We start from the raw sequence: 24,339 nt of genomic DNA, 5'->3' as shown, positions 1-24,339 counted from the left end.
CATGAATTTCTTAGTTTTACTATGAGCATTATTGAAGACATTTGATGAATTATGAATGTCTGTAGATTAGGTAATGAATAACTTAAAAAAAAAAATTAATTTTGGCGGTGCTACTGCATGGCAGTGAGATCTTAACTCCCCAACTAGGGACTGAACCCATGCCCCCTGCAGGGGAAGCACTCATTAACCGCTGGACCACCAGGAAAGTCCCTGAATTTTTATGAGTAATTCTGTGGTTTTATATGAAAGCTACTGGATTTAGGACATAAATGGTATTAAGGACATACTTATACGTAAAGGGGCATCCTGTCTAAGTGTCTTAAATAATTAAAATTTTATAGAGAATGTTAAAAGCAGATTTGAGAAAGCCTAACAAAGGAATTTGAGTGAAGGGTCAATGAGAATTATACTAATCTAACAACTTTTTTGGGAGAAGGCAATGGCACCCCACTCCAGTACTCTTGCCTGGAAAATCCCATGGATGGAGGAGCCTGGTAGGCTGCAGTCCATGGGGTCGCTAAGAGTCAGACACGACTGAGCGACTTCACTCTCACTTTCCACTTTCATGTATTGGAGAAGGAAATGGCAACCCACTCCAGTGTTCTTGCCTGGAGAATCCTAGGGATGGGGGAGTCTGGTGGGCTGCCGTCTATGGGGTCACATAGAGTCGGACACGACTGTTGCAGCAGCAGCAACAACTTTTTTTAAGTCTGAAACTTCAAAGTTTTAAAAGTTGAGTTGCAGAGTTATTTAAGAAATTACCTCAGACTTAATAAGTAACAGCACTTTCTTAAACTAAACATTTCCTAACTTCATTCTAAGAGAGTTACATTTTGAGCATCTTCAGTCTTGCTGATCTTTGATTCCTTGGGTGGAGGTGGTTATATTTATAACAGATGCTAGGAGTATCTGTGTCTGTGTCTAAATCCAGTAAGGATGCTCCAACTAGTAAGTCTGGGTGAAAATTAGAGGGAAAAATTCAAATTCAATTACATTATTTTATAGCATTTGAAACATGTACTTGTAGGAATTAAGCTGAATTGTACCGTCCTAACAAGAAAAATTCTTCGTTTGCAGGGACACTTGGGCAGGGACCACGTGCCAGCCCGGTGCATGGGTCAGGAAGAAGAGGAACCAGGACCCTGGCCTGGGCCGCCCATACCTATGCTCAACAAACCACATTCCACAGCTGGGAAGGTGCCATCCTTCCTGCCCCAGCACTTGGGGGTGAGTCCGCACGCTCACCCTCCAGCTCCAGCTCTTGGAACTGGGTCTGGCAGAGCTCTCCAGGGAGACGCACTCTTCCTCCTCCGTCTCACTGCCTGCAGACCTTTCTGTCCCGGCTCTGCCCCGGCTCTTGGGGACCCCCCCCCAGACCAAAAGGGACCAGAAACGTGCCCTAATAAACTTGGATCCTGCACAACAGAACCCTCATTGGGTTCATTCGACTCAAATTCCCTTAAAATCGAACTTCATCTGCAGCCTTCAGTTCTATGTTGTTACTGAATTAGAGTTCAGAAAAACATCATTAATGTGTTACTTCAGGGGAAGTCAAAGGTGACACTGCTCGGGTGACCTCAAATTCCACCCCTCACTCCCAATGTAATGCTGTTTAAGCACTCAATTTGGTCCGGACACTTTCCCAATGAATAGTGACTCTAAGTTATAAAAAGGCCAAACTCACAGAGTGACACGTTTCAGGGATTACTTGTTACAGTCGTATTTCTGCCTGAGATTGCAGCCAATAGTGGTTTTATGAGAATGACTGCTAAAACCGAAATAATTTTTAAATATGATGAAACTTATTAGTGACTTATAGAAAGTAATTAGCATCATGAATTTCCATAAAAGCAGTGTTTATTAAAGCTTTTTTCTTAGTGAAAAATGCCAGATAACCAAGTATTACTTATTCTATCACTTATTGAGGAAGAAGCTTTACACATTAGAGCAAAGCAATACAAGTTAACATGGAACCCCATTGTTACCAGCCTCTTGTAGGCAAGAAAACAAGCCTGGAGGACTCAGTGGGGCCCATCGCCTCCTCACAGGGAGGGATGGGAACACCTGCGTGTCTCCAGTACCTGACAGAGTCCAGCACAGACCAGGACCGAGACTGCAGTCTGCAGAGAAGAGCGTGTCCTGCTGTCTGTAGGGACACGCTACTCAGCCCTGGTGCTCCAGGAACAGTATCTGCCACACACTCACAGACAGCCCAGGATACTTCACTCAGCATCAACAGATGAATACCCAGGCTTCCCAGGAAAACTGAAGCCACGTGAGCAAATTCTCATGGTGCCAAGCAATGACCTTGAAGCCCTTCCTCCTGCTGGTGGTAGGGCCAGGACCATGCTGCTCCTGGGCCTTCAGAGCAGACGCACAGTCTTCCCAGTTACTGTCAAGAAGTCGTCATCCGCCAGGGCGCGCAGCGCTTCTTCAAACATGTCCTTGGTGATTGCCTTCGGGTAAGAGTAAAGAGTTTACACTTGGAGCTGCCCTCCCCAGACACACAAGGAGCCCAAGTTCAGAAACCACTGGAGTCTCCTGCCTTCTGGGTGGCTGGACACACATTTCATGCTCCAACTCTTCCCCCAAAGGGCCCGATGCTAAGCACCACAGGCCTGGGGCCCCTGGTCTGTGTGCACCACTCAGCGGTCATGTGGGGCCAAGAAAGGGGTGTCAGGAAAGCAGGCAAGGGCTGGTCCCAACCAGCAGAGCCCCTGTCATGAACCTGGCTTTCCTAATAACAGCCAAAAATTGCAAACACTCTAAATGCCCACCAACAGTCAAGTACATGATGGGGAAGGCATGAGACAGAGCAAACATGTCGTAGTGGCTTCAGTGTCACAGAGAGAGCTAAGACTGTCACTGATTAAAAAAGAAACCACTGACTCCGCTCAAAACCACTCATCGACACCCACACAGAAGACTGAAAAAATTCTCACTGTGATCACTCCCAGATGGTGGATGGGGACCTTACTTCTCTTCTTTATCTGTATCTACATTTATTACTCAAGCAGTAAATGAAGGGGGAAAGCTAGGGAAAAAAACTTTAAAGCAGCATCAAGGGAAAAGAAAACTATTAAACAAACAAAATGTCCGTGTAAACACTTACTATGTCAGACTGTCCCCGAATATCTTCAAAGAGCTGCTGGTATTTCAGGGCTGGCGTCTTGCCCTTCGATAAAATAAGCTTTCTCAATGCTTCCGCTAACTCTTCTTTCCGCTTCCGAGAGGTGGCACTCATTCCTGAGTTAAGAGAAAGCAATGAAGATGTTTCTCCCATAAAGAAGGGAACACCTTTCAAATCTCTAGAAGTATTTCTTCAGCCATAAATCAACTTTAGTCTAAAATAATCTTTAGTCTTGTCACCAGACAAGGTAAGGGGATGGTGGCTGAATGCCAGAACACACAAAGTCAGAGTGAGGTCTGAATCCTGTCCCCAATTTTATAAAAGCTCAGAGCCGCTACTTGCCACTGAGACACAGCCCAGCAGTCCACACAGGAGCAGAGCCCCCCTCGCGGGGGCCTGAATCACTCCGTGCCTGGACAGCTGGGTGGGACAGAGCTAGGCGGAGTGCGCCAGCGTCTGTCTCCGTCCAGCCCATCGCGTGGTCATGGGGGCTCTGACCCGAGACAGGGCAGCACCCACGTCGGGGGAGGCTGACCTGTGGTGAGGATGGAGATGTCCACGATGCCCGTCCGCGGGTCGGTGGCCGACTGCTTCAGCGCCTCCCGGTGCAGGCGCTTGGCCTCCTCCACGTCGATGGCCTCCACCTTGTTTGAAAACCGCACTTTCGCGTGGGCTTCTGCCAAGCGGATCAGCGACTCCAGCTGCCGGGGATATGCAGACACCATCCCTCGGCTGCTGCCAACCTTCCTCATGTCCACGTAGGCCTGCAAGACAGGAGACAGGCTAACTCTTCACATGGTGACTGCAAGGAGGTTAGTCCTGAGGGGAGCAAGAGCTGGTCTAGCCTTAGGCCTCCACCCTCATCCGGGGGAGGGGTGGCACCTGTGGGGGGATCGCGGTGCTGGGGAGGGAGCGGAGGACTTGGCCTGTTCACACCCTGGGAGGATCAAATAGCAGCAGGCCAAGGGGCGCTGACACAGAGCACACAAAAGGTAAACTGTGGCGTGTGGATGACCTAATTCTCTCAAGATGATGACCCAGAGGGAAAACTACGAATCACTTGTAACAGTCACTTGAGCATCTTCAGGACTGTCAGGATGAAAAACCCACCGAAGCACCAGGAACCTTCGTAGTGTCACAACGTCCATGCGTGTGTCACCAGGCACTGCTGCCCACTTAAAAGGTACTGAGAAGTGAACGTAAAATACTTCCAGTTCTTTAGAAATGAGCAAACGCAGCTCAGAGACCAGAACTACAAAGTCACTAAGTATTAGCAGCCTCACCGATATTTCAACTCAGGCATCCTGGTCTTAAATACACCGTGCTTACAAGAACTTAAATATAAAAAGAGCGCACAACTTGTAGAAATCAATCCTTTTTCCTCTTCCACACTTGGAAAAGTCAATTTTGCAACACAGGAAGGAAAACAGTTGTAGAAGACAGTGTTGTTCTCGAATAAAGACCGTTTCAGAGCTGAGCAGGGCCCAGCAGCACTTTGGGCCGCAGGTACCTCGATGAGGGCCTGGCTGGCGTCCTGGCTGAGCCTCGGCATCACGGTGCTGTGTGCGTAGGCGATGTAGTCCCTGAGCACCGCCATGTCCATGCCCTCCTCCTGTGCCTCCTCCTCGCTCTGGTAGTACAGGGACACCAGGTGGTGAGCCAAGCGCCGGTCGTACGCCTCATCCTGGGGGTCCAGCATGAGGAAGATCAAGTCAAACCTGAGGAAACATGGTGACGGTTCCCAGTCAGAACACCCAAGCACCTGAGGCCTCTGTGTGAGGGCGCAGGCGTGCCCGGCCCAGGTGGCCTGAGGAGCCCAGACCCCCGGGTCTCCTGCCCTGGCCCTCAGTCTGCCTGGGAACAAGTGTTGGGCGCTGAAGGTAAGTCAGAAGCAGGAGGCCCCCGAGGGAAACACTGCTGTGATTCTGAAGACTGGAGGAGGTGAGTGAAACACATTTAGCTGTGCTGGGGAAAAGCAACTATTTGTGTAAGAAGTGAAGGAACCAAATTCTAAAACCCATTTATGAAATATCCATCCTTGAGGGGAAGCCTGCGTCACGTCTCCCCTCCCACAAATGCCACTCTCAGACCCTTGTCTACTGCAGGAAGCTGCTCTCTGCACTTTGCTGATTGTCTACAGCGGCTATAGGACTGAGTGCAGCAAGAGGTGGGCTTCTGACAGAATGGAGCACACAGGCCCCAACTGCTCCAAGAAACGAGCATGCATCAAGGTGAGCAAACGCGTGGTCCTCACTTCAGGACCCATGACTGAGCAGACATGCTGACCACACCGCCATGAAGAGATGACGATTGGCTGTGTTAATCCTGGTTATTTCCTTCTCACCCTCACCCTGAACCTTCCACAGATAAGTAAAATAAAACCATCTGTTTGATGAACATGTGCTATCATACCTTGATAAGAGCGTGTGGGGCAGCTGGATGTTTTCAATGGTGGTTTTTTTTGGATTCCACTGAGACTCGATCGGGTTTGCTGCTGCCAGGATGGAGGTGCGGGCGTTGAGCTGACAGATGATCCCAGCCTGCCGGAGGGACAGCGCACTTAGCAGCCTCACAGTGAGGCCGGCAGGAGCTGAGAGCCCCTGCCTTGGGTGGCCTTTGCCAGGGACCCCTGGCACCACAAGCCTGGTACCTGCAGCATCCACCGGGGAAGCCTAAACTGGGTTTCACGCCAAGGATGGAGGTGGGTAACATTTGCCGTGGCTACATCCTTCTCAAAAACCAAACCCCTGGCGTGAGACTTAGGACAAACTCAAGTTCTGAGCGCCAGGCGTTAGAGGTTAGTACTGCACAGAGCACACAGGTCCCATAGAGTCCACTCAGATGGGCTGGGACCTGACAGCAGAGTGTTGGCCAGCCCCCGGAGCTGCAAGTCCAGAGGCTGTGGTTCAGGCCCCACCCCCCACCTCCACGCAGACCTCAGAGCGGGTGGGTGGCTGACCTTGGCGATGGACAGTGTCTGCTGCTCCATGACCTCGTGTAGTACGGAGCGTGTGCTTTCATTCATCTTGTCGAACTCGTCGATGCAGCAGACGCCGTTGTCGCTCAGCACCAGGGCGCCGGTCTGCAGCACCAGCTGCCGTGTCTCAGGGTCCTTCATGACGTAGGCAGTGAGGCCCACGGCGCTGGAGCCCTTCCCGGACGTGTACTGGCCCCGTGGGACCAGGTTGTGCACGTACTGCAGCAGCTGGGACTTGCTGGTCCCTGGGTCCCCGCACAGCAGGATGTTGATCTCCGCGCGGAACTTGCCCCTCCCCGTGTGGCTGAAATCCTTTCTAGTCCCGCCGAAGAGCTGAAGCAAGATTCCCTGGACAGACGGACAGACAGGTCTCAGCACTCACCTGAGGTGGGCGGTGGAGAGGCAGGGGGCTGAGCATGGATGGTGAAGAGATCAGAGAACGAGAAGCATGTCAGAAGCTACTCGGGGCCTGCCTGGAAATGGGTGAGCCGTGGGTGGAGATGAGGGTGAGGCCTCTGTTCCACCCTAGGCTCAGCCTTTCCGGTGTTCACACCATCTGACCTTGAGCTTTCAGGCCTGGCCATAAGCAAGAAGCCTTTCCAGGTCAGTTACCTTCTTTATATCTTCATGCTCATAGATGCTTGGTGCCAGGGCAGATGCAAGCCTCTCATAGATGTCTGGCTTCCTGGAAAGCTCCTTGAGCAACTCCACACGTTTCTCAGAGAAAAGTTTCTGCTCTGCTTCTTCGTCAAGGCCATGCAGACGCTTTGAGTCGGTCTTCCGGTAGTGAATGACATCAATGTGGGTTTTGTAGACAGACTTCACATTGCTCACTCTGGGGTTGATGCGAATGGGTACGGCTCGATAGATGCCTGAGGGTACAAAGGACACCTCTCACCCGCCTGCTCTCAGCCCAGAGCGCGGGGAGCGGGGCTCTGAGCACAGCCGAAAGGCTGACTGGGGACCCCCACCTCCGCACGGCGCCTGCTTGCTGCTGTGTTCAGTGTGAGACAGAATCCTCATTTCTCTTTAAGTGAATGTACACTTATTAATAATTTGACTAAAAATTCTAAAATCCTGTTCCAAAAGCCTAAAAAGAAAGGAAATCCAAAAGGCTAATATATTTAAAGTCGCTCACTAGTTATTTCGGACAATAGCAGGAAGACAAACTGCTGTCTGGGAAGGCACCACATTGGAGGTCAGAGGCAGGCACTGAAAACAGCAGCCCCAGGTCATGCGCCCCCGACCAGGTCAGAAGCCTTACGGTGGAGCCCCTCACCTGTGACGTGCACTCTGTCCCCAGGCTGGACCTTGTCCACGAGGTCATTGTGAGCAAAGAGGACGACCGTGTGCGGCGTCTGCCCCGCGGGCATGTCTTCGGGGGACTCCTGGAGCTTGATCTGGAAGGATGGGGAATGGACATCTCAGGACATCCAGATACCTGGCACCTCCACTGGCCCAGGGACGTTGTTCTGGAAGATGGCTATGCTCACCACAACACACTAGTCTCCAGCAACTCAGTCTCACCTCCATTACGAGAGCATTGTTGAGTAATGCTCCCCTATGTGGGGTGGCCACATCAGGGTGGCGGTGGGTGAGCCTGCATCACCCTCTGCCTGCTTTTCCAATTCATTCTGGACGGTACTCCCTTCCAGGTCAACCCAGTCAGGAAGCGCGGTTTTAGGGTTACATGAGTGGGCAGGTTACACTGGGCTTCAGAGGGCCCGGCAAGGGCAGAACAAGGACAGGGCACGTGGAGGGGGCACGCACCATCTGCTTGTCGGAAAACACAGAGCGGTTGTGGATGAGGGCCATGCTGTGGCTGGTATGGCAGCGCTCGCACACGCAGGGCTCGGCAATGCGGCCACGGTCTATTTCCACGCGGGCCGTGTGGGCACATACTTGGCACTGGAAGAAGGCCTCCTGCATCTCTGGAATCAGCTGGGATGTCCTGATCACCATGCCACTGATGGCGATGAGCTGATCGATGTCTGTAAGGCGGAGAGAAGGTGGCTCGTCCCAGCTGGGTGTGGGCCTCCCCAAGGGTCTGGGTCTGCTGTCCAGCCCTGGAGGACCTCACCGCAGGCCGCATGGGGGTGCTGGAGTCATAGGAGACGCTGTGGCCAGAGCACCGACACCTCACTGGGCACCCTCAGCTCTGGCCTGCGATGCCCCTCCTGTGTCCAGCCAGATTCCTCTCAATCCCTCAAGTCCACTGATCTGCACTAAGCTCAGCTGGCCCAAGGCTGCCTGGGGACGACCGGACTTATGAAGCAGCTGCAACAGCCCATGTGCTTGTGATAATATTCTTTATAGCCACACCCACCACCCACTATACATGCGGGGTTCACCTGTCCCACTAATAACTGGGGCCCTGATATAGCATTTCCCCAAATAAAGAACAGAAGCTTCAGGTCTGCTTTCTAAACCTTCCGATCAGGGCCCAGAGTGCGCCGTCTCCTGGACTGAGACCCCTACACTGTTCTTCTGCCTCTTCTCCTTCTTCCCAAACCAGACTTTCTCCTATGTATCAGGGAAGGGACCATATTTTATAGATCTGTTTTCTATACTGATTCTGAGAAAGTGCATACTTCGTAAAGTAAGTAAAACTATTATCATTGGATAAGTTTACCTTAGGATAGAAAACTGTCAAAAGTTGTATCTTTTATGTAATTTCATTTGTCACTAATAAAAAAAGGTATGGTGGACTCCAAGCATACGGCACAACACAGCCTGGTTTCTGCTCCTGGTTTCTGTCAACTCACAGTCCACCGCCGTCACTGTTAGCAACTCCTTTAAGGTTCCCTGGTGAAGTGACTCTCACGCAAGGTATTTTCCTGCTGTTAAAAACATTACCTTCTATATGTCAACAGTATCTCAATAAAACTGGGGGAAAGACAGTACCTTCCGGATTCAGGTTCCTCATATTCTTAGTCTTCAAGGCGTTGAATGGTCTCACTTGAATCTGATGCTCTAAGATTGAGTCAGGGTAGCGGTCAAAGAAGATCTCATTGACTGCCATGTCAAAAGTTGGGATGACTTCCTAAAAAACCAAACGTAGGATGCCAAGCTATGCTTGTATTTTTAGCTTAGGATTAAATATAATAAAGCAACTGACATTAGCAAGGGATAAAAACAAAAGAACATGGTATAATCCAGAAGCATTACCCTAGAAATCACACACGTGCAGTTCACAAACCCTTGAGCATGCTGCAATCTCACACATCAGCACTTTCTCACTTGACTTAAAGAGGCGCGTCTACAGTAGTTTCTTCAGGCCGTGCTGGCATGACTGTAGGCTTTTAATTAGTAACACAAGCCCATACTTTCATATCTTTTTCTCCATATCAAAATGATAGCAAGGTAGGTTAAACCATAATTCTTACTCAAATTTGTTAACACCTGTTCTCCGTTCTGTAGATGAGGAAATGGCTGCTTGGAAGCTGAGAAACTGAGCCAAGGTTACACAGCAATTCAGCAAAATCAAGACTTAATACCAGTCTGCTTGCCTCCAAAGCCTACAGCTATTAATAGGATCAGTACAGCTGATGCTTTGTTGATAAAGCCTGGCCTTAAGCCCAGAGAAGACTGTAGTATGGTTAACACATCCTGTTAAGACATGGCAGGCATGTGACCATTTTCATTCAAGATATTTCACATCAGCAAACCCAACGCACTATTGTGAGTCACTAATACCTTATGCACATACTAAGAAACACTGCCAATCAAACTATGACATGCCAGCAAAAGTAACACAGATCTTGATTTCAACGTTAATATGTACAAAAAAGTGTTCAACTTAAAAAAGAAAGAACATGGTTTAGGAGTTTGGGGGTAAATTCCCTGGCGGTCCAGTCATTTGGACTCCAAATCTTACATGCCATGAGGCATAGGCCAAAGAAAAAAGGAGAAAAAGGAAAAAAGGCTCTTTGAGGCATATTCTATTTATTACAAAATTTTTTTTTTAAAGTCTCATTGCCTTTTTTATTGGGATATTGTAGATCAGCATGCAGGTGTAAGAAATATAAAGATCTGAGTCTGCCCAGTTTCCATTAATGATAACATTTTGCAAATAGTCTAATATCACAAGCAGATATTAACTTGGTACAACTCACCTATATTCAGATTTTCCCGTTTTACGTGTATTTACTCTTGTATGTATATGTGTGTGTATCAAGTTCTATCAATTCTATCACCTGCATAGGTTCATGAATCTGTCACCATAATTAAGGTACTGAATAGTCCTTCAAAGCCAGCAAGATCCCTATGTTGTCCCTTTGTCACCATACCAAGCTCCCCCTCCCCTATTCCTTCTCTGTAACCCCAAGCAACTACTCATATGTCCATCTCTAAAATTCTGTCATCTCAAATGTTATGTAAGTGGAACCGTACATTAACATTACCTTTTAGATGTGTATGTAACCTTTTGCTCCCGTGGGATCCATCCAAGTCCCAGTATGTTTTACCTGAGGCATGTTCCAGACTGGCCATACCACAGCTGTTTGCCCACAACTGACCTGAAGGACATCAGGGCTGATTCCAGCTATGAACATCTGTGTACAGGTTTTTATGTGAACATAAGCTTTTGTTCCTCTGGGATAAATTTCCAGACATGCAATTGCTGTGTCATATGATGGTTATATGTTCACTTATTTTTTTCTAATTGGAGTATAATTACTTTACAGTATTGTATTAGTTTCTACTGTACTACAAGAATCAGCCGTAAGTGTACACACACACCTTCCTCACTACTATGCTGTCACAATTTGTCCCATCCTCTCATCCCCTGTAGTGCCCCACACACACGGGCACTCTGCAGGCATATTCTGTTACTGAGAAGACTGCTATCCAGAAACCCTGCAGGTGTTCTAGATGTTTACTGTAGTCTGCCAAGGTCAAAGCCAAATTCTTACCTGTGGGTAGCAGATGAGCTGTCTGTAGAGATTTGTATCAAATGATTTTATGTGTTCACAGTTTACGTTTAAAAACGGCTCTCCAGTAACATTAATCTACAGAATAGAACAAACAAATTATATTCTAACTGTTTTTACAACAGTTAACCTGAATTTTTAGGTAAGCACATTTCATTACCTCTTCGAGTCGCTGCATGTACAGAGGTTCAGTAATGTCTATGCCAACATTTTCTTCTTCTTTAGCCAGAGGATCAATGAAACGCTGAAGAAATCTCTAAACGTAGAGAATAGATTAAGCAGCTACTCAAGTTATGGGCACTAGGGTTCATGTATCTTTTCAAGTGCCCATCAATAAACAATTGGCTAAAAGATGTGATGGGACTTCCCTGGTGCTCCAGTGGTTAAGAATTAACCTGCCAATGCAGAGAGTATGAGATTCACCCTTGGGAAGAGCCCACATGCCTCGAGGCAACTAAGCCCCACAACTACTGAAGCTCACACAACCTAGGGCCCATGTTCTGCAACAAGAGAAGCCACAGTAGTGAGAAGGCCACGTACCGCAACTAGACACAGCTCCTGCTCACCGCAACGAAAAGCCCCGGCGTGGCAACAAAAACCAGGCAAACGCACACACAGTGACATATATGTGTTTATATAAAATGGAATACAACTCAGCCATAAAAAATCGGCCACTTGCAGCAACACAGATAGGTGCAGACAATATTATACTTAATGAAGTAAATTAGAGAAAATCAAGTACTATGTATCACTATCACTTACCTATATAACCTAAAAGATAACACAAATGAGTCTACGTACAAAACAAAGACTCACACAGAAAAGAAATGCGTGGTTACCAAAGAGAAGGGGGAGAGGGGAAGGGAGGGATGTATTATCAGTATGGGGTTAACAAACACAAACTACTTTATGTAAAATAGAAAAGCAACAAGGATCTACTATATAGCACAAGAAACTATGTTCAATATCTTATTACCTAAAATGAAATCAAATCAGAAAGAAAATGTATCACTTAACTGAATCCCTTTGCTGATTGTAAGCCAATTCGACTACACAAAAATAATAGTAGGAATAGTGTCAGAATTTGAAAACAAGCACATTTTTTCTTCCTAAAAACTACATCTATGGTTCTGACCCACATAAGCATCTGTGCCTAAACACTGGGGCACTTGGACATAGGTCACACATACTTGCTCTCACATTTTCGAAGCCTGGAGAAATGGTATCTCACCTGAAAGTTTTCTTTGCACGTCGCCACGTTTACATCTGTTCCCCAAATCACGAGTTTTTGGCCCAAAGACTGCTCGCTCGCCACTGTATCTTCTGCGGCCGGCTGCACAGGAAAAGCCGACGGGAGTGGGTTCGGGGGATCGCCCGCATCGCGCACCCCACCGCGCCCCGACCGGCCCTGGACTCACCCCGTCCGAGTGCAGATCCACCTGCAGCCCCTTCCGGGCCGAGCCCAGGTCGGGTCTCTGCCGCATGGGAGTGCCGCGCACGCCGCTTCTCGGGGTGCCCTCCACCCGCGAGCTGGGGGTGCCGTAGGTCAGGGGCGAGCTCATGTCCAGGTCCAGGGGGACCGCTGGGGATCGCATCCACACGGGTGAGCCGGGGCGGAGGGGGAAGGAAGGAGCCCAGCGGGGCGTCCACCCCCCGCCCCGGGTCCCACCCCCGACAGCGCACCTGCGGGCGGCGCGCGGGACGGGGTGCGGGGCTCGGCGCCAGGCGACGAGGGCAGCGGCTGCGGCTCTCCGGACGACAAGGGGTCCTGGCCTGTGGGGGTGGAGGGCACCGCGGCGTCGGCGCGGGCGGCACCGGGCCTGCACGGGGGCTGACCCGGCACCGCCCGCCCTCCCCGGGGACCCCATGGGGCACAGCAGGGACCAGACACTCACGTGGCTGAGCTGGGGCCGCCCGCCGGGAGCCGCGGCGGCTCGGGGTAGATGCAGGAGACGACATGGCGGGCTGCGCAACAGGGACGCGGGTTCGCGTGAACGCTCCCTACAGACCCCCGTCCCTCTTCTCTCGCTCCTGTCTTCGCTCCTCTCAATTCTTACACCCCCTCGCCCCCGCGGCCGACCACAACCAAACCCCCCCAGCCCCGCCCGGGCCCACCTAAAGTGCGCGTTTCACCTCGGCTTCAGCAGTACGCAGATTTCCCGCCGGCGGCACCGTTGGCTCCGCCCCCAGCGGCGGCCCACCAATCGCGACAGCGTCCTCGCGCGTCCCCGACGCCGGAAGGCACCACTGTGCAGCGATAGGGGGAACTGGACGGCCTCAGCCCGCGCCCCGCAGGACACCTACGCACAACTGGCTCGGCGCTCCCCCTCTAGAATGGTCTTGACCGCAACCGGAACGCGATTTCGCGGGAAATCTGTGGAGGCTGCGTTCCGGGCCTTCCTCCAAGGCGGGGCGGGGCGGGCGCGGGGGCGGGGTAGGGGTGGGGTTTTGTCCCTGTGTCCCTTGGGATTCCAAACGACCGCCCCCACCCCGATCCCCGTTACCAAGGACTAGCGGTGGCCCCTGACCCTAGCCCTAGCCTGTCTCTTTCTGCCTCGGGCACTTGGTCACCTCCAACTCGCCACCTGTCCTCCGCATCTATTTCCGGAGTCGAGCGGATGGGTTCCTGACTCTCCCTAAGTTTGACTGCATTGTGCTCTGTGTATCTTAACTTAGGATGTCTAAGCCGCCGGTCCTACAAGGCAGGCCACCTCCTCGAAGATCTCCAGCAGGGACCCCTCGCCCGCGTCCAAGTCCGGAGCACTACAGGGCCGAGGCTGGATGTGCTCAGGGATCATGGATCCCCCTCCCCGGCCCACTAAGGCCCCATTCGGCCCAGCACCTCGCCCCCAAGTCCTAGGGGCAGGTTCGGGCCCAGGCAGCTGTGCGCACGCGCTGGAAAATCCGCCCATCCTCTCCTTTTCCCGCCCCTTCCCGCCCAGCGGCACTTCCGGTCCCGGCAGAGAGAGTGGTGTTCGCGGCTGGAGGATATGGCCGATTCGGGGTCCGGCGTGCGGGGCTCCTTACTGCAGCTACAAGAGTCCCTGTCCGCTGCCGATCGCTGCGGCGCGGCGGTGGCCAGTGGTCAGCTGCTGCGGGGCCTGGGGCAGGAGTGCGTGCTGAGCTCTGGCCCCGCGCTGCTGGGTGGGTACGGCTCGGGGCTCCGGACGGCCGGTGCCCGGCCGCCCGCTCGAGTCCGAGTGGGCACCCGGGGTGGTGCTTGAATGGGCCCGTGGGAATTTGTGATCTGTGTAAAACTTTTGTCAACTTCCTCTGTTCTTAACACCAGAGGAAAGGTATTTCAAAGCCTGAGTTGTGGAAATGCTCTGAATTTGGCATCACTGCTAACCACGGTGGGGAGCGACGATGAGAGGGAAGTTTTATGTTCTTCCACCTCATTGTTGCCTCAACCCACCAGCACCTTTTCCAAACTCCAGTTTTGCTGTTCCTTTTGAGAAACAAGTCATGCTCTTAACTTGACTTATGCCTGGGTAAGAACTTGACCCTTTGCAGCTGAAGTGCCTCTTAGCATTTTTAATGTGTCATTGTGTGAAAACTTGGTTACATTCCCTTTTAAAAACCCAAACATGCAGAGTCTTAATTAGAGGATGAGATTTTCTTCTGAAAACGTCATTGTTAATAAAGAGGAGAAATAAAGCCTTAAAGAGATTGCTGTGTAGTACCTACAGACTGCCAGGGTGTGTTCATGAGGAGCATCACTGTGTAAATGCTTTCCAGTCTGTTCTAAGAGTTCAGTTTTGTTCTTTAGTAACCTTGTCGTAAAGCAGTTCGAGGTTCACTCTATCCAGGATGTGTCCTTTCACTTGAGGCATTGTAGGACTGTGTACTAATTTCCTATTGGTCCTGAAACACACCACAAACTTGGTGTTTACTACAGCACAGGCTTGTCGGTTATCCGTCTGAGGTTGGAAGCCAGCAGGGATCTCATCAAGCTAACACCGAGGCAGCAGGCAGGGCCACTCCTTTTTTGAAGCCCCTGGGGGAGAGTTAATTTCCTTTTCATTCAGGTTGTTAGCAGAATATCAGTTCTTTGCAGTTGTAGCACCGAGGTTCCTTTTCTTCTGGCATTCCTTGTTTCCAGAAGACACCTGCATTTCTTGGATCATGCTGTCCCTCTCCCCGCTTCCTCAAAGCCAGCAGCAGAGGGTTAAGTAAGACACCTGGAACCTGTCCTGCTTGCCTGTCTTCCATCTCCTTTTCCCCCTTCCACTTGTGAGGGCCCTTGTGACTGCATTGGGCCCGCTTGATAACCTGGAAGTGAAGTGAAGTGAAGGTTTCTCAGTTGTAACCAACTCCTTGAGACCCCATGGGCTATACAGTCCATGGAATTCTCCAGGCCAAAATACTGGAATGGATAGCCTTTCCCTTCTCCAGGGGATCTTCCCAACCTGCGGATGGAACCCAGGTCTCCCGCATTGCAGGCAGATTGTTTACCAGCTGAGCCACAAGGGAAGCCCTGATAACCCAGGGCACTCCCCAGTTTAAAGTCAGATGATTGGCAGCCTTAATTCCATTTGCAACCTAATTTTCATTTGCTGTGTAAAGTTAGCGCATTCACAGGTGTGATGCTAGGCATCAGGGTTCTGGCCATTATTCTGACCTTATCACTGTGGAACATTGTCTAGAGTTTCCCGTTTTCCTTTGTCAGTTATGAGGCTGAATTGAGAAACAAGCATCACCTTTAGTGTGCGTTAATGGAGAAACTTGGCAGCTCGCTTACCTGTTTTTTTTTTTTTTTCCAGCATTACACACTTCCTTAGTTTTTTCCAAAGATTTTGGTTTGCTTGTATTTGTTCGGAAATCACTTAGCATTGATGAAGTAAGTTGACCATTTTCATTTTGCTCTTCTAGTGTATGTCTCTTCATGTTGAGGTGACTTTTTTTTAGCCCAGTTTTCCGTAATGTTTATTTCTTTTATTATAGTTTCGTGATTGTAGAGAAGAAGCCCTAAAGTTTTTATGTGTTTTCTTAGAAAAAATTGGCCAGAAGATCATACCTTATTCTCTAGATATTAAGGTAAGAAGAAAAAACTTACCTCTTTGTATATCAGCATCTCTTAACTTACATGGAAAGTTACATGGTAACTTACGTCATAACATGGTTAAGCTTAATTTTATTTCTCTTTCTTGTTGGGGAGTTTACTTATTTTTGCTTGATTGTATTAGAAATTAAGTGGCTAATTTTTAAAAAATTTAATGAGCTGAGGCCCTTGTAGAAAACTATTAAAGTGTAGTATGTCAAGTATTGGTATTTCTTCTCCCAGGTGTAGATTTAGCTATTAAGTCTTAGTTATAAGAAGTAAGATCTTATTGATGATTTTGATATCTCTTTTTAAATCCTAGAATATTTGTACCAGTGTTTACACAAAAGATAAAGCTGCTAAATGTAGAATTCCAGCCCTAGAACTTCTTATTAAGGTAATTTAAAAAAATATGTCTAAGTGCATGTAGTTTGTGGCGCACATATAACTTGAACTGAAAATGAGAGTTGTGGGTGAGACGCTGAGGACTCCCGTTGGTGTGAGAAGGTGCCCGTTTCCAGCCATCACCAGCAGCACCTTGGTGTTCTGCCCTCACACCACTCTGGGGAGCAGAGGAAGAATCTGGGCTATGAGGGGCAAGAAGTGCAAAGTGAAAGTCGATCCGTCGTGGCGGACTCTGCGACCCGATAGACTATAGTCCGTGGAATTCTCCAGGCCAGAATACTGGAGTGGGTAGTCTTTCCCTTCATCCAGGTGATCTTCCCAACCCAGGGATCAAACCCAGGTCTCCCATATTACAGGCGGATTCTTTACCAACTGAGCTTTAAGGGAAGCCCTTACTCTGAAAACCTAATGCTGCTGAGACTTGCCCAGATGCACCTCATTGTGTCCTTGAATGTTTTCTTGAAACCTTACACTCACACCGCGAAGGGTCTGTGTGTTGTGTGTGTGTGGTCGTTGGGCTCGCTCTCACCTGGATCTCTGCTCAGATGCAAATCTTTTTTTTGCATCTCTGTTGTAGAATTTCTTTGGGTCTTGTTGGTTCTTAAGTGCCTCTGAGAGAATGGGTCTAGTCATAGAATAATTTTCTTGGGAAGGTGAAATTAAGTCTACATCCCTTTCCACTTGGTCTCCCCTGTTTCTCCACCACCCACCTCAGCCCCTCATTCCCCATAACCTAGCTTGACACCTATCGTGAGTGCCTGGAGATCATGGCTGTGGAACATGGCTGTGTGCGAACAGGTGCAATAGATGGAAGCCTTCCATTGCTTCCTCCTAGACTCTGCTAACTCGTGTTCTCTTAGTTACTTCAGACTTTGAGAAGTTCTAGACTCATGGATGAATTAAGAGTTGGAGAGTTATTTACCAAATTCTATGGAGAACTTGCATTGAAAGCAAAAATACCAGATACAGGTAAGATGTATTTAAATGTGTCTTTAAAATGCTTTAACAAATTTAACAAGTTTTTAGTGTAAAACTTGGATTTTTTTCTGCCAAGGTATTTATATTTTACAGATGAACTTTTTTTTAAACTTTTGTTGGAGCATTGTTGCTTTACGACATTGTGTTTCTACTGCACAAAAAAATGAATCAGTTCTCTCTTTTTTTGGATTTCCTCCCCATTTAATACAGATGAATTCTTTTTGCTGAAAAGAAACCAAAATGGAAACAGAAATAGTGTGTTAAATCTGCTTATAAAAATTTTAATCTATACAAAATGATTTCTTCAAATAGAAAACTCACACGTCAAATGTAATTTAGCTTATAATAATACATTCACATAAAACATATCAGGAAAGATTCAGTACATAAAACTAGATAGTTTGTGTGGCTTATTGTTAAATTATTTTGAAGTAAAATCCTCTCCTTTTATTTGTGGATTTTTGCTTAATATATTTAATTTTAGGCCTTAATTTGTCTAAAATTTATTTTTCAGTTTTAGAAAAAATATATGAGCTCCTAGGAGTATTAGGTGAAGTTCATCCTAGCGAGATGATAAACAATTCGGATAAACTCTTCCGGGCTTTTCTGGGTGAACTTAAGACCCAGGTATGATAAACTTTATGATCTTCTTTTCTGCTTCCTTGTATCTGGTGGGCTATTCTCTTTTTATGGTACCTTGTTAAACTCTCCTTTCAGATGACATCGACAGTGAGAGAACCCAAACTTGCGGTGCTGGCGGGGTGTCTGAAGGGACTGGCGTCACTTATGTGTAACTTCACCAAGTCCATGGAGGAAGGTATCGCTTGATGGCACTTGAGTTTCTTTCTTTATTGAAGAACTGCTACTAGTCTGATGAATTCCTGTGTGATTTTTAAATTGTATACCAGTTGTGGATTCACATGGAGTCGTGAGAGGCAATGCAGAGATGCACGTGTGGCCTTCCCCTGGCACCTCCCGGTGATGCCTGTCGTGACGTAGTGCTGCCTGATGAACCTTCGGGTCTTCTCGGTTCCAGTTGCTTCCCATGCACCGACTTGGGTGTTGAATTTAGTTCTGTGCCGCTTTATCGCATGTGGGCTAGTGTGTGCCCGTGACAGTCGAGGCCCTGGCAGCCTGCCGCGGGAGCAGCCTCCCTCCTGTCCTTCTGTAGCCACATCCCCGCCCCGCCCCCCACCCCCCCAACAGCCACTGCTCAGTCTCCCACCTTGAGCTTTGTCCTTTCACATTTATGTAAATAGACTCATAGCAGGTAACTTTGTGGCTGCCTTATTTCACTGTGCATGAGAATCCCAGGGACGGCGGAGCCTGCTGGGCTGCCGTCTACAGGGTCGCACAGAGTCGGACACGACTGAAGTGACTTAGCAGCTTAGCGGCAAGGTCTTCGAGGTTCACCCCTGTTGTAACAGAATCCTGCTGTATGAATACAGTACACGTATGTCCATTGGGCCATCAGTGAGTACTTGGGTTGCTTCTGCTTTTTTGACTGTTGTGAATGATGGTGCTGGAAATGGGTGTGCGAACACCTGGAGTCCCCCGTTCCCTTAGAGCATCCCCAGAAGTGGGCTTGCCGGCCCACGTGGTGGTTCTGTAGTTTCCAGGGGCTGCACTAATTCCCGTTCCCACCATCAGGGCAGTCTCTTCACGCCCTCAGAGTACTTGCTTCCTGTTGTGTGACGTAGCCTTCCTAGTGAGCGTGAGGTGGTTTCTCACTGCATTTCCCCAGTGGCTGTTGGTGTTGAGTGTATTCACAAGTGCCTCTTGCCCACTTGGGTGTCGTCTTGGTTGAAGTGTCTATTCAGGTTCTCTGCCCATTTGAAAAATCAGGTCATTTGACATTTTGTTAGTTGTATGAGTTATTTACGTATTCTGCATATCAGTTCCTTATGGGATCATAATTTGCAAATATTTTCTCCCATTCCATGGGTTGTCTTTTCACTCTGTTGATCGTGCCATTTGATGTGCAAAAGTTCTTCATTTTGATGAAGTTCAGTTTATTTTTTCTTTGGTTGCCTGTGCTTTTCGTGCCACATCCATGAAATCATCACCAAATCACTGAATCGTCGTGTCTTTGTAGAAAGCCAGCTGGGCATTAGCTGATTGGCTCATCACTTGTGGGGGTGGATCCTGGTTCTCTGTTCCCCTGCCCACACCACACTGTCTTTATGATATAATTATATAGCAAGCTTTAAATGTCCAGTATAGTTCTCACATTTTATTCTTTAAAAATCATTTGGGTATTATAAGGTCTGTGCCTTTCCGTGTAAATCTTAGAACGAATTGGTCTGTGTCGACGAAGTCTTCCTTGGATATTTGTGGTCTTTGTGCTAAACCTGTGGATCAGTTGGAGGAGAGTTGATGCCTTAACCATGTTGAGTTTTCCAGCCCATGAGCACAGTGCACCTCTCCATTTAGTTGAGTTGGGTCCTCTTTGATTTCTTTCGTTAGCGTTTTGTAATTCTTGTGCTGCAGATCTTTGCCTTTTGGTTTTAAACTGTTTAATACAGTTTTCTTTGTAACTGTCAGTAGTGTTCTTCTATAGTATCTCAAATTTAAGCTTAGAGGATAATCTAGCTATGAGAGCTTTATAATGAATTCATTTGTTTTTAAAGGACAAATAAAACGTTTTTAATCCCAGAAAATTCTTTAAAAGAAGAACTTGTTTGCTGTTCCTTACCATTTTTGTTCAGATAATTGCCAGATTTTTCTACCTCCTGCATGTGTTTGCTTTTATTGAATTGCAACTTAAGAAAATTCCAGATCTGATCATTTCAACCTGAGGAAGCAGCAGTTTCTAACGTTTCCACCGGGTGTTCCCAGTCTTTGCTGCCTCTGAGTAGGAAAGCTGGCCCAGCTGCTCCTGTTTCCCCTCCTCGGTCTCCTCTCTCCGGCTCCCTGTCCGTGGAGCATCCTGCCCTCTCAGCTTCCTGCTCAGGGATCTCCTGTTGTCTGAAGCCTCTGTGCCTCCTTGTGTGAGCTGCTTCCTTGGGCTTCTGTAGTCCTCTCTGTTACAGCACTTTCTGCGACATGTTTTTCATCTCCTAGACTGTCTGTTTTGTCACTTGACCTCGGTGGCAGGTGACGTTGCTTATTTCTGTTTGTTTTTGCTTGGCGTGTTAACTGACATTTGGTGAACAAGAAAATTAATAGTACTTATTGCTCATTAACCATGTGCTAAGGATTATCGTGTTCATGTTGCAAGGGAAATTCCTGTAACAATTCACTAAAGCAGGCGATAATGTTTGTTTCCTGGATTAGAACACTGGACTGAGGTGGACAGAATAACGGCTTCCAGAGATGTGCCATGCTGATCCTAGCCCCTCGACTGTTAGGTCTGAGGCAGAGGGGAATCATTTGTGGATGGGACGTTGAGACGAGGCTGTCCAGGTGAACCCAGTGTGATCACAGGGACATTTGACTGTGGACGAGGGTCAGGGTCAGGGTGCTGTGACGGGAGAAGCTGGCTATAAGGATGGAACTGGGGCCCCAAGGCAAGGGGGTGAGCAGCTTCTAGAAACTGAAGGCAGCCCTCAAGCCTCTAGAGAGGAGCACACCCAGGTGACTCCTTGCTTTGTGTTATTTTAATGGTTTATTCATTTATATTTCTGGCCGTCCTTTGCAGCTTGTGGGATCTTAGTTCCCTGACCAGGAATTGAACTTGGACCCTGTCGGTGAACGCACCAAGTTGTAAGCCAGGAAATTCCCTATTTTATTTTTTAACTGAAGCGTAGTTGCAGTCCAGGATTGCGTTACTTCAGGTGTACAGCATAGTGATCTGACGATGAAACACCTTAGGAAATGACCATGACGAGTCTCATAGTGTCCGTCAGCAGAGTTGTGACAGTGCTGACTGCGCTCCCCAAGCTGTGTGTCACGTCCTGATCTTCACCTGTGTCTCTCATGCTCCCGGCTCGCTTCCCTCTGGCAACAAGCAGTTTGCTCTCCGTATCTGTTTCTGTTTTTCTGTGTTTCTTTGTTCTTTTAGGTTCCACTTTTAGGTGAGATCACGTGTAACGTGTCTTTCCGTGACTCTGCTTCACTTAGCATAATGCTCTCTAGGTCCATCTGTGTAGCAGCAGATGACAAGACTTCATTCCTTGCAGCTGAATAGATTCCTACAAATACATATACCTGCACATTCACCACATTTTCTTTATCCATTCTTCTGTCTATGGGCACTTAAAGGTTGCTTCCATGTTTTGGCCATTGTCAATAATGCTGTTGTGAATACTGGAGTGTGTATATCTTTTCTAATTACTGTTTCCATTTTCTTTGGATAAGTACCCAGAAGTAGAATGCTGGATCATGTGGTAACTGTAGTTTTTTGAGGAACCTCCGCTCAGTTTTCTGCAGTGGCTGCACCAGTTTTCATTCCCATCAGCGGTGCATGAGGTTCCCTTTTCTCCATCTCCTCATCAACACTCTTTATTTGTTGTCTTTTTGATGACAGCCATTCTGACAAGTGTGAGGTGAGATACTGTGGTTTTGATTTGCATTCCCCTGTTTAGTGATGTTGAGCATCTTGTGCCTGTTGGCCATCTGTGTGTTTTTGGAAAAATGTCTATTCAGATCCTCTTCTCATTTTTTATTTTTATATTTTTTCTGTTTTAAATGTATTTGTGTTTAATTGGAAGATTATTGCTTTACAATATTATGTCGGTTTCTGCCAAATATCAGCATGCATCAGCCATCTGTGTACATACATCTTCTCCTTCTTGAACTTACTTCCCACTTCTCACCCCATCCTGCATCTCTGTATTGTCACAGTCTGCTCATTTTTTTTTTTACTGAGTTGGTTTTTTTTTTTATATTGAGTTGTTAAGTTCAGTTGTTCTTTGGACGTTAACCCCTTATTAGACCTATCATTTACAAATATCTTCTCTCATTCAGCAGGATGCTTTTCTGTTTTGTTGGCGGTTTTCTTTGCCATGCAGAAGCCTTTTAGCTTGATGTAGTCCTGCATGTGTCTGCTTTTGTCATCCTCTAGTGAGGTAACTCCAGGTGGCACCGGTGGTAAAGAACTTGCCTGCCCGTGTAGGAAATGCAAGAAAGAGATGCAGGTCCGATCCCTGGGTCGAGAGGATCCCCTGGAGTAGAAATGGCAACCCACTCCAGTGTTCTTGCCTGGGTAATCCCATGGACAGAGGAGCCTGGTAGGCTATAGGTCATGGGATTGCAGAAGAGTCAGACATGACTGAACACACACATATGCACTCATGAAGTAACAGATCAAAAAAAGCACTAAGACTGATGTCAAAGAGTGCCATGTATGTTTCTTCTAGGAGTTTTGTGGTTTCAGATTATAGGTTTAGGTCTTTAATCCACTGAGTTTATTTTTGTGTGTGGTGTAAAAAAGGGTCAGGTTTCATTCTTTTGCATGTAGCTGTCCAGTGTTCCCACCACTATTTGATGAAGAGGCTATCTTTTCTCCATTGTATATTCTTGCCTCCTTGTCATACATTAATTAACCATATGTGTGTGGGTTTTTTTTGGGCTTCCTACTCTGTTTCTTTGATCTATGTTTCTGTTTTATTGTGCCAGAACCATAACGGTTTGATTACTGTAGTGTAGTTTGAAATCAGGGCACACGATGCCTCCAGCTTTGCTTTTCTTTCTCAGAGACTGTTTTGACTATTTAGAGTCGTTTGTGTTTCCATTCAAATATTTTGCTTAACTGTTACAGTTCTGTGAAAAATGCCGTGGATACTTTGATAGGGATTGCATTAAATTTGTCAACTGCTTTGAGGAGTGTGGACATTTTATCAAAATTAGTTCTCTCTGCCTGTGAGCACAGTATACGTATGTATATTGTATATATGCATATACATATGTATTTTTGTGTGTATTTTTGTATGTATGCATATACGTATGTATATTTGTACGTATTTTTGTATGTATATTATGTATTGTCTTCAGTTTCTTTCATTAATATCTTAGAGTCTTCAGGGTATAGATCTTTTACCTTCTTGGTTTAATTTATTCCAAAGTATTTTACTCTTTTAGATGCAACTAATGGCACCCCACTCCAGTACTCTTGCCTGGAAAATCACATGGATGGAAGGGCCTGGTGGGCTTGCGGTCCATGGGGTCGCTAGGAGTCAGACATGACTGAACAACTTCACTTTCACTTTTCACTTTCATGCATTGGAGAAGGAAATGGCAACCCACTCCAGTGTTCTTGCCTGGAGAATCCCAGGGACGGGGGAGCCTGGTGGGCTGCCGTCTGTGGGGTCACACAGAGTCGGATGCGACTGAAGTGACTTAGCAGTAGCAGCAGTAGCATGAATAGGATTGTTCAATTTTTCTTTATGATAGTTTATTATTAATGTATAGGAACACTATAGATTTCTGTATATTAATTTTACACTCTGCACCTTTACTGAATTCGTTTATTCTAATTGCTTTTTGGTGCAGTCTTTAGGATTTTCTGTATATAGTGTGTCATCTGCAAATAGTGACAGTTTTACTTCTTCCTTTCCACTTTGGATTCCTTTTATTTCTTGTCTGATTGCTCTCACTAGGACTTCCAATACTATGTTGAATAAAAGTAATGAGAGTGGTCATCCTTGTGTTGTTCCTGATCTTGGAAGAAATGCTTTCAGCTTCTTGCCATTGAGTATGACGTTGGCCCTGGGTTTGGCATGTATGACCTTTACTGTGTTGAAGTACATTCCTTTTTTACCTACTTCATTAAAAGTTGTTATCATAAATGGGTGTCAGTTTTGTCAGAAACTTTTTTCTTAATCTATTGAGATGGTAATATGATTTTTAGTTCTTTGTTGAAGTTCTTACTGTATTCTTTTATTCTTCTCCCGAGTTCATTGAGCATTTTTATGACCATTACTTCAAAATTTTTTTC

General features: G+C 47.3%; 2 protein-coding genes across 4 annotated transcripts in view; one reads left to right on the top strand and one right to left on the bottom strand.

Moving 5' to 3' along the window:
• Window positions 1-1,839: 1,839 nt before the first annotated feature.
• On the bottom strand, window positions 1,840-13,232 carry MCM4 (minichromosome maintenance complex component 4). 2 transcript variants are annotated; one of them, XM_025001443.2, is made up of 17 exons: window positions 13,172-13,232; window positions 12,934-13,003; window positions 12,722-12,811; window positions 12,457-12,620; window positions 12,270-12,371; window positions 11,199-11,294; window positions 11,021-11,116; window positions 9,012-9,150; window positions 7,878-8,098; window positions 7,387-7,507; window positions 6,720-6,979; window positions 6,090-6,455; window positions 5,543-5,670; window positions 4,641-4,848; window positions 3,666-3,894; window positions 3,113-3,246; window positions 1,840-2,456 (listed from the first exon to the last, which is right to left on the bottom strand). In XM_025001443.2, exons 2-17 carry the CDS (start codon window positions 12,995-12,997, stop codon window positions 2,364-2,366), a joined length of 2,511 nt encoding a protein of 836 aa, XP_024857211.1. In that variant the 5' UTR covers window positions 12,998-13,003; window positions 13,172-13,232; the 3' UTR covers window positions 1,840-2,363.
• Window positions 13,233-13,999: 767 nt separating this feature from the next.
• PRKDC (protein kinase, DNA-activated, catalytic subunit) overlaps window positions 14,000-24,339 on the top strand; it is a 126,770-nt gene continuing 116,430 nt past the window's right edge. Inside the window, exons 1-7 of one of the 2 annotated variants that reach the window (XM_010811951.4) lie at window positions 14,000-14,182; window positions 15,802-15,878; window positions 15,983-16,075; window positions 16,402-16,476; window positions 17,345-17,453; window positions 17,977-18,089; window positions 18,180-18,279. In XM_010811951.4, coding sequence (XP_010810253.2) covers window positions 14,029-14,182; window positions 15,802-15,878; window positions 15,983-16,075; window positions 16,402-16,476; window positions 17,345-17,453; window positions 17,977-18,089; window positions 18,180-18,279 — 721 coding nt within the window. In that variant the 5' untranslated portion in view covers window positions 14,000-14,028. The remainder of the gene's footprint in view (window positions 14,183-15,801; window positions 15,879-15,982; window positions 16,076-16,401; window positions 16,477-17,344; window positions 17,454-17,976; window positions 18,090-18,179; window positions 18,280-24,339) is intronic. The other variant, NM_001256559.2, reaches the window with a different exon arrangement.

This window comes from Bos taurus, chromosome 14 (genome assembly GCF_002263795.3).
Source record: "Bos taurus isolate L1 Dominette 01449 registration number 42190680 breed Hereford chromosome 14, ARS-UCD2.0, whole genome shotgun sequence".
Classification (NCBI taxonomy): Eukaryota; Metazoa; Chordata; class Mammalia; order Artiodactyla; family Bovidae; genus Bos; species Bos taurus.
The sequence above is the reverse complement of the archived record's forward strand: the minus strand, read 5'-3'. Positions and strand labels throughout refer to the sequence as shown.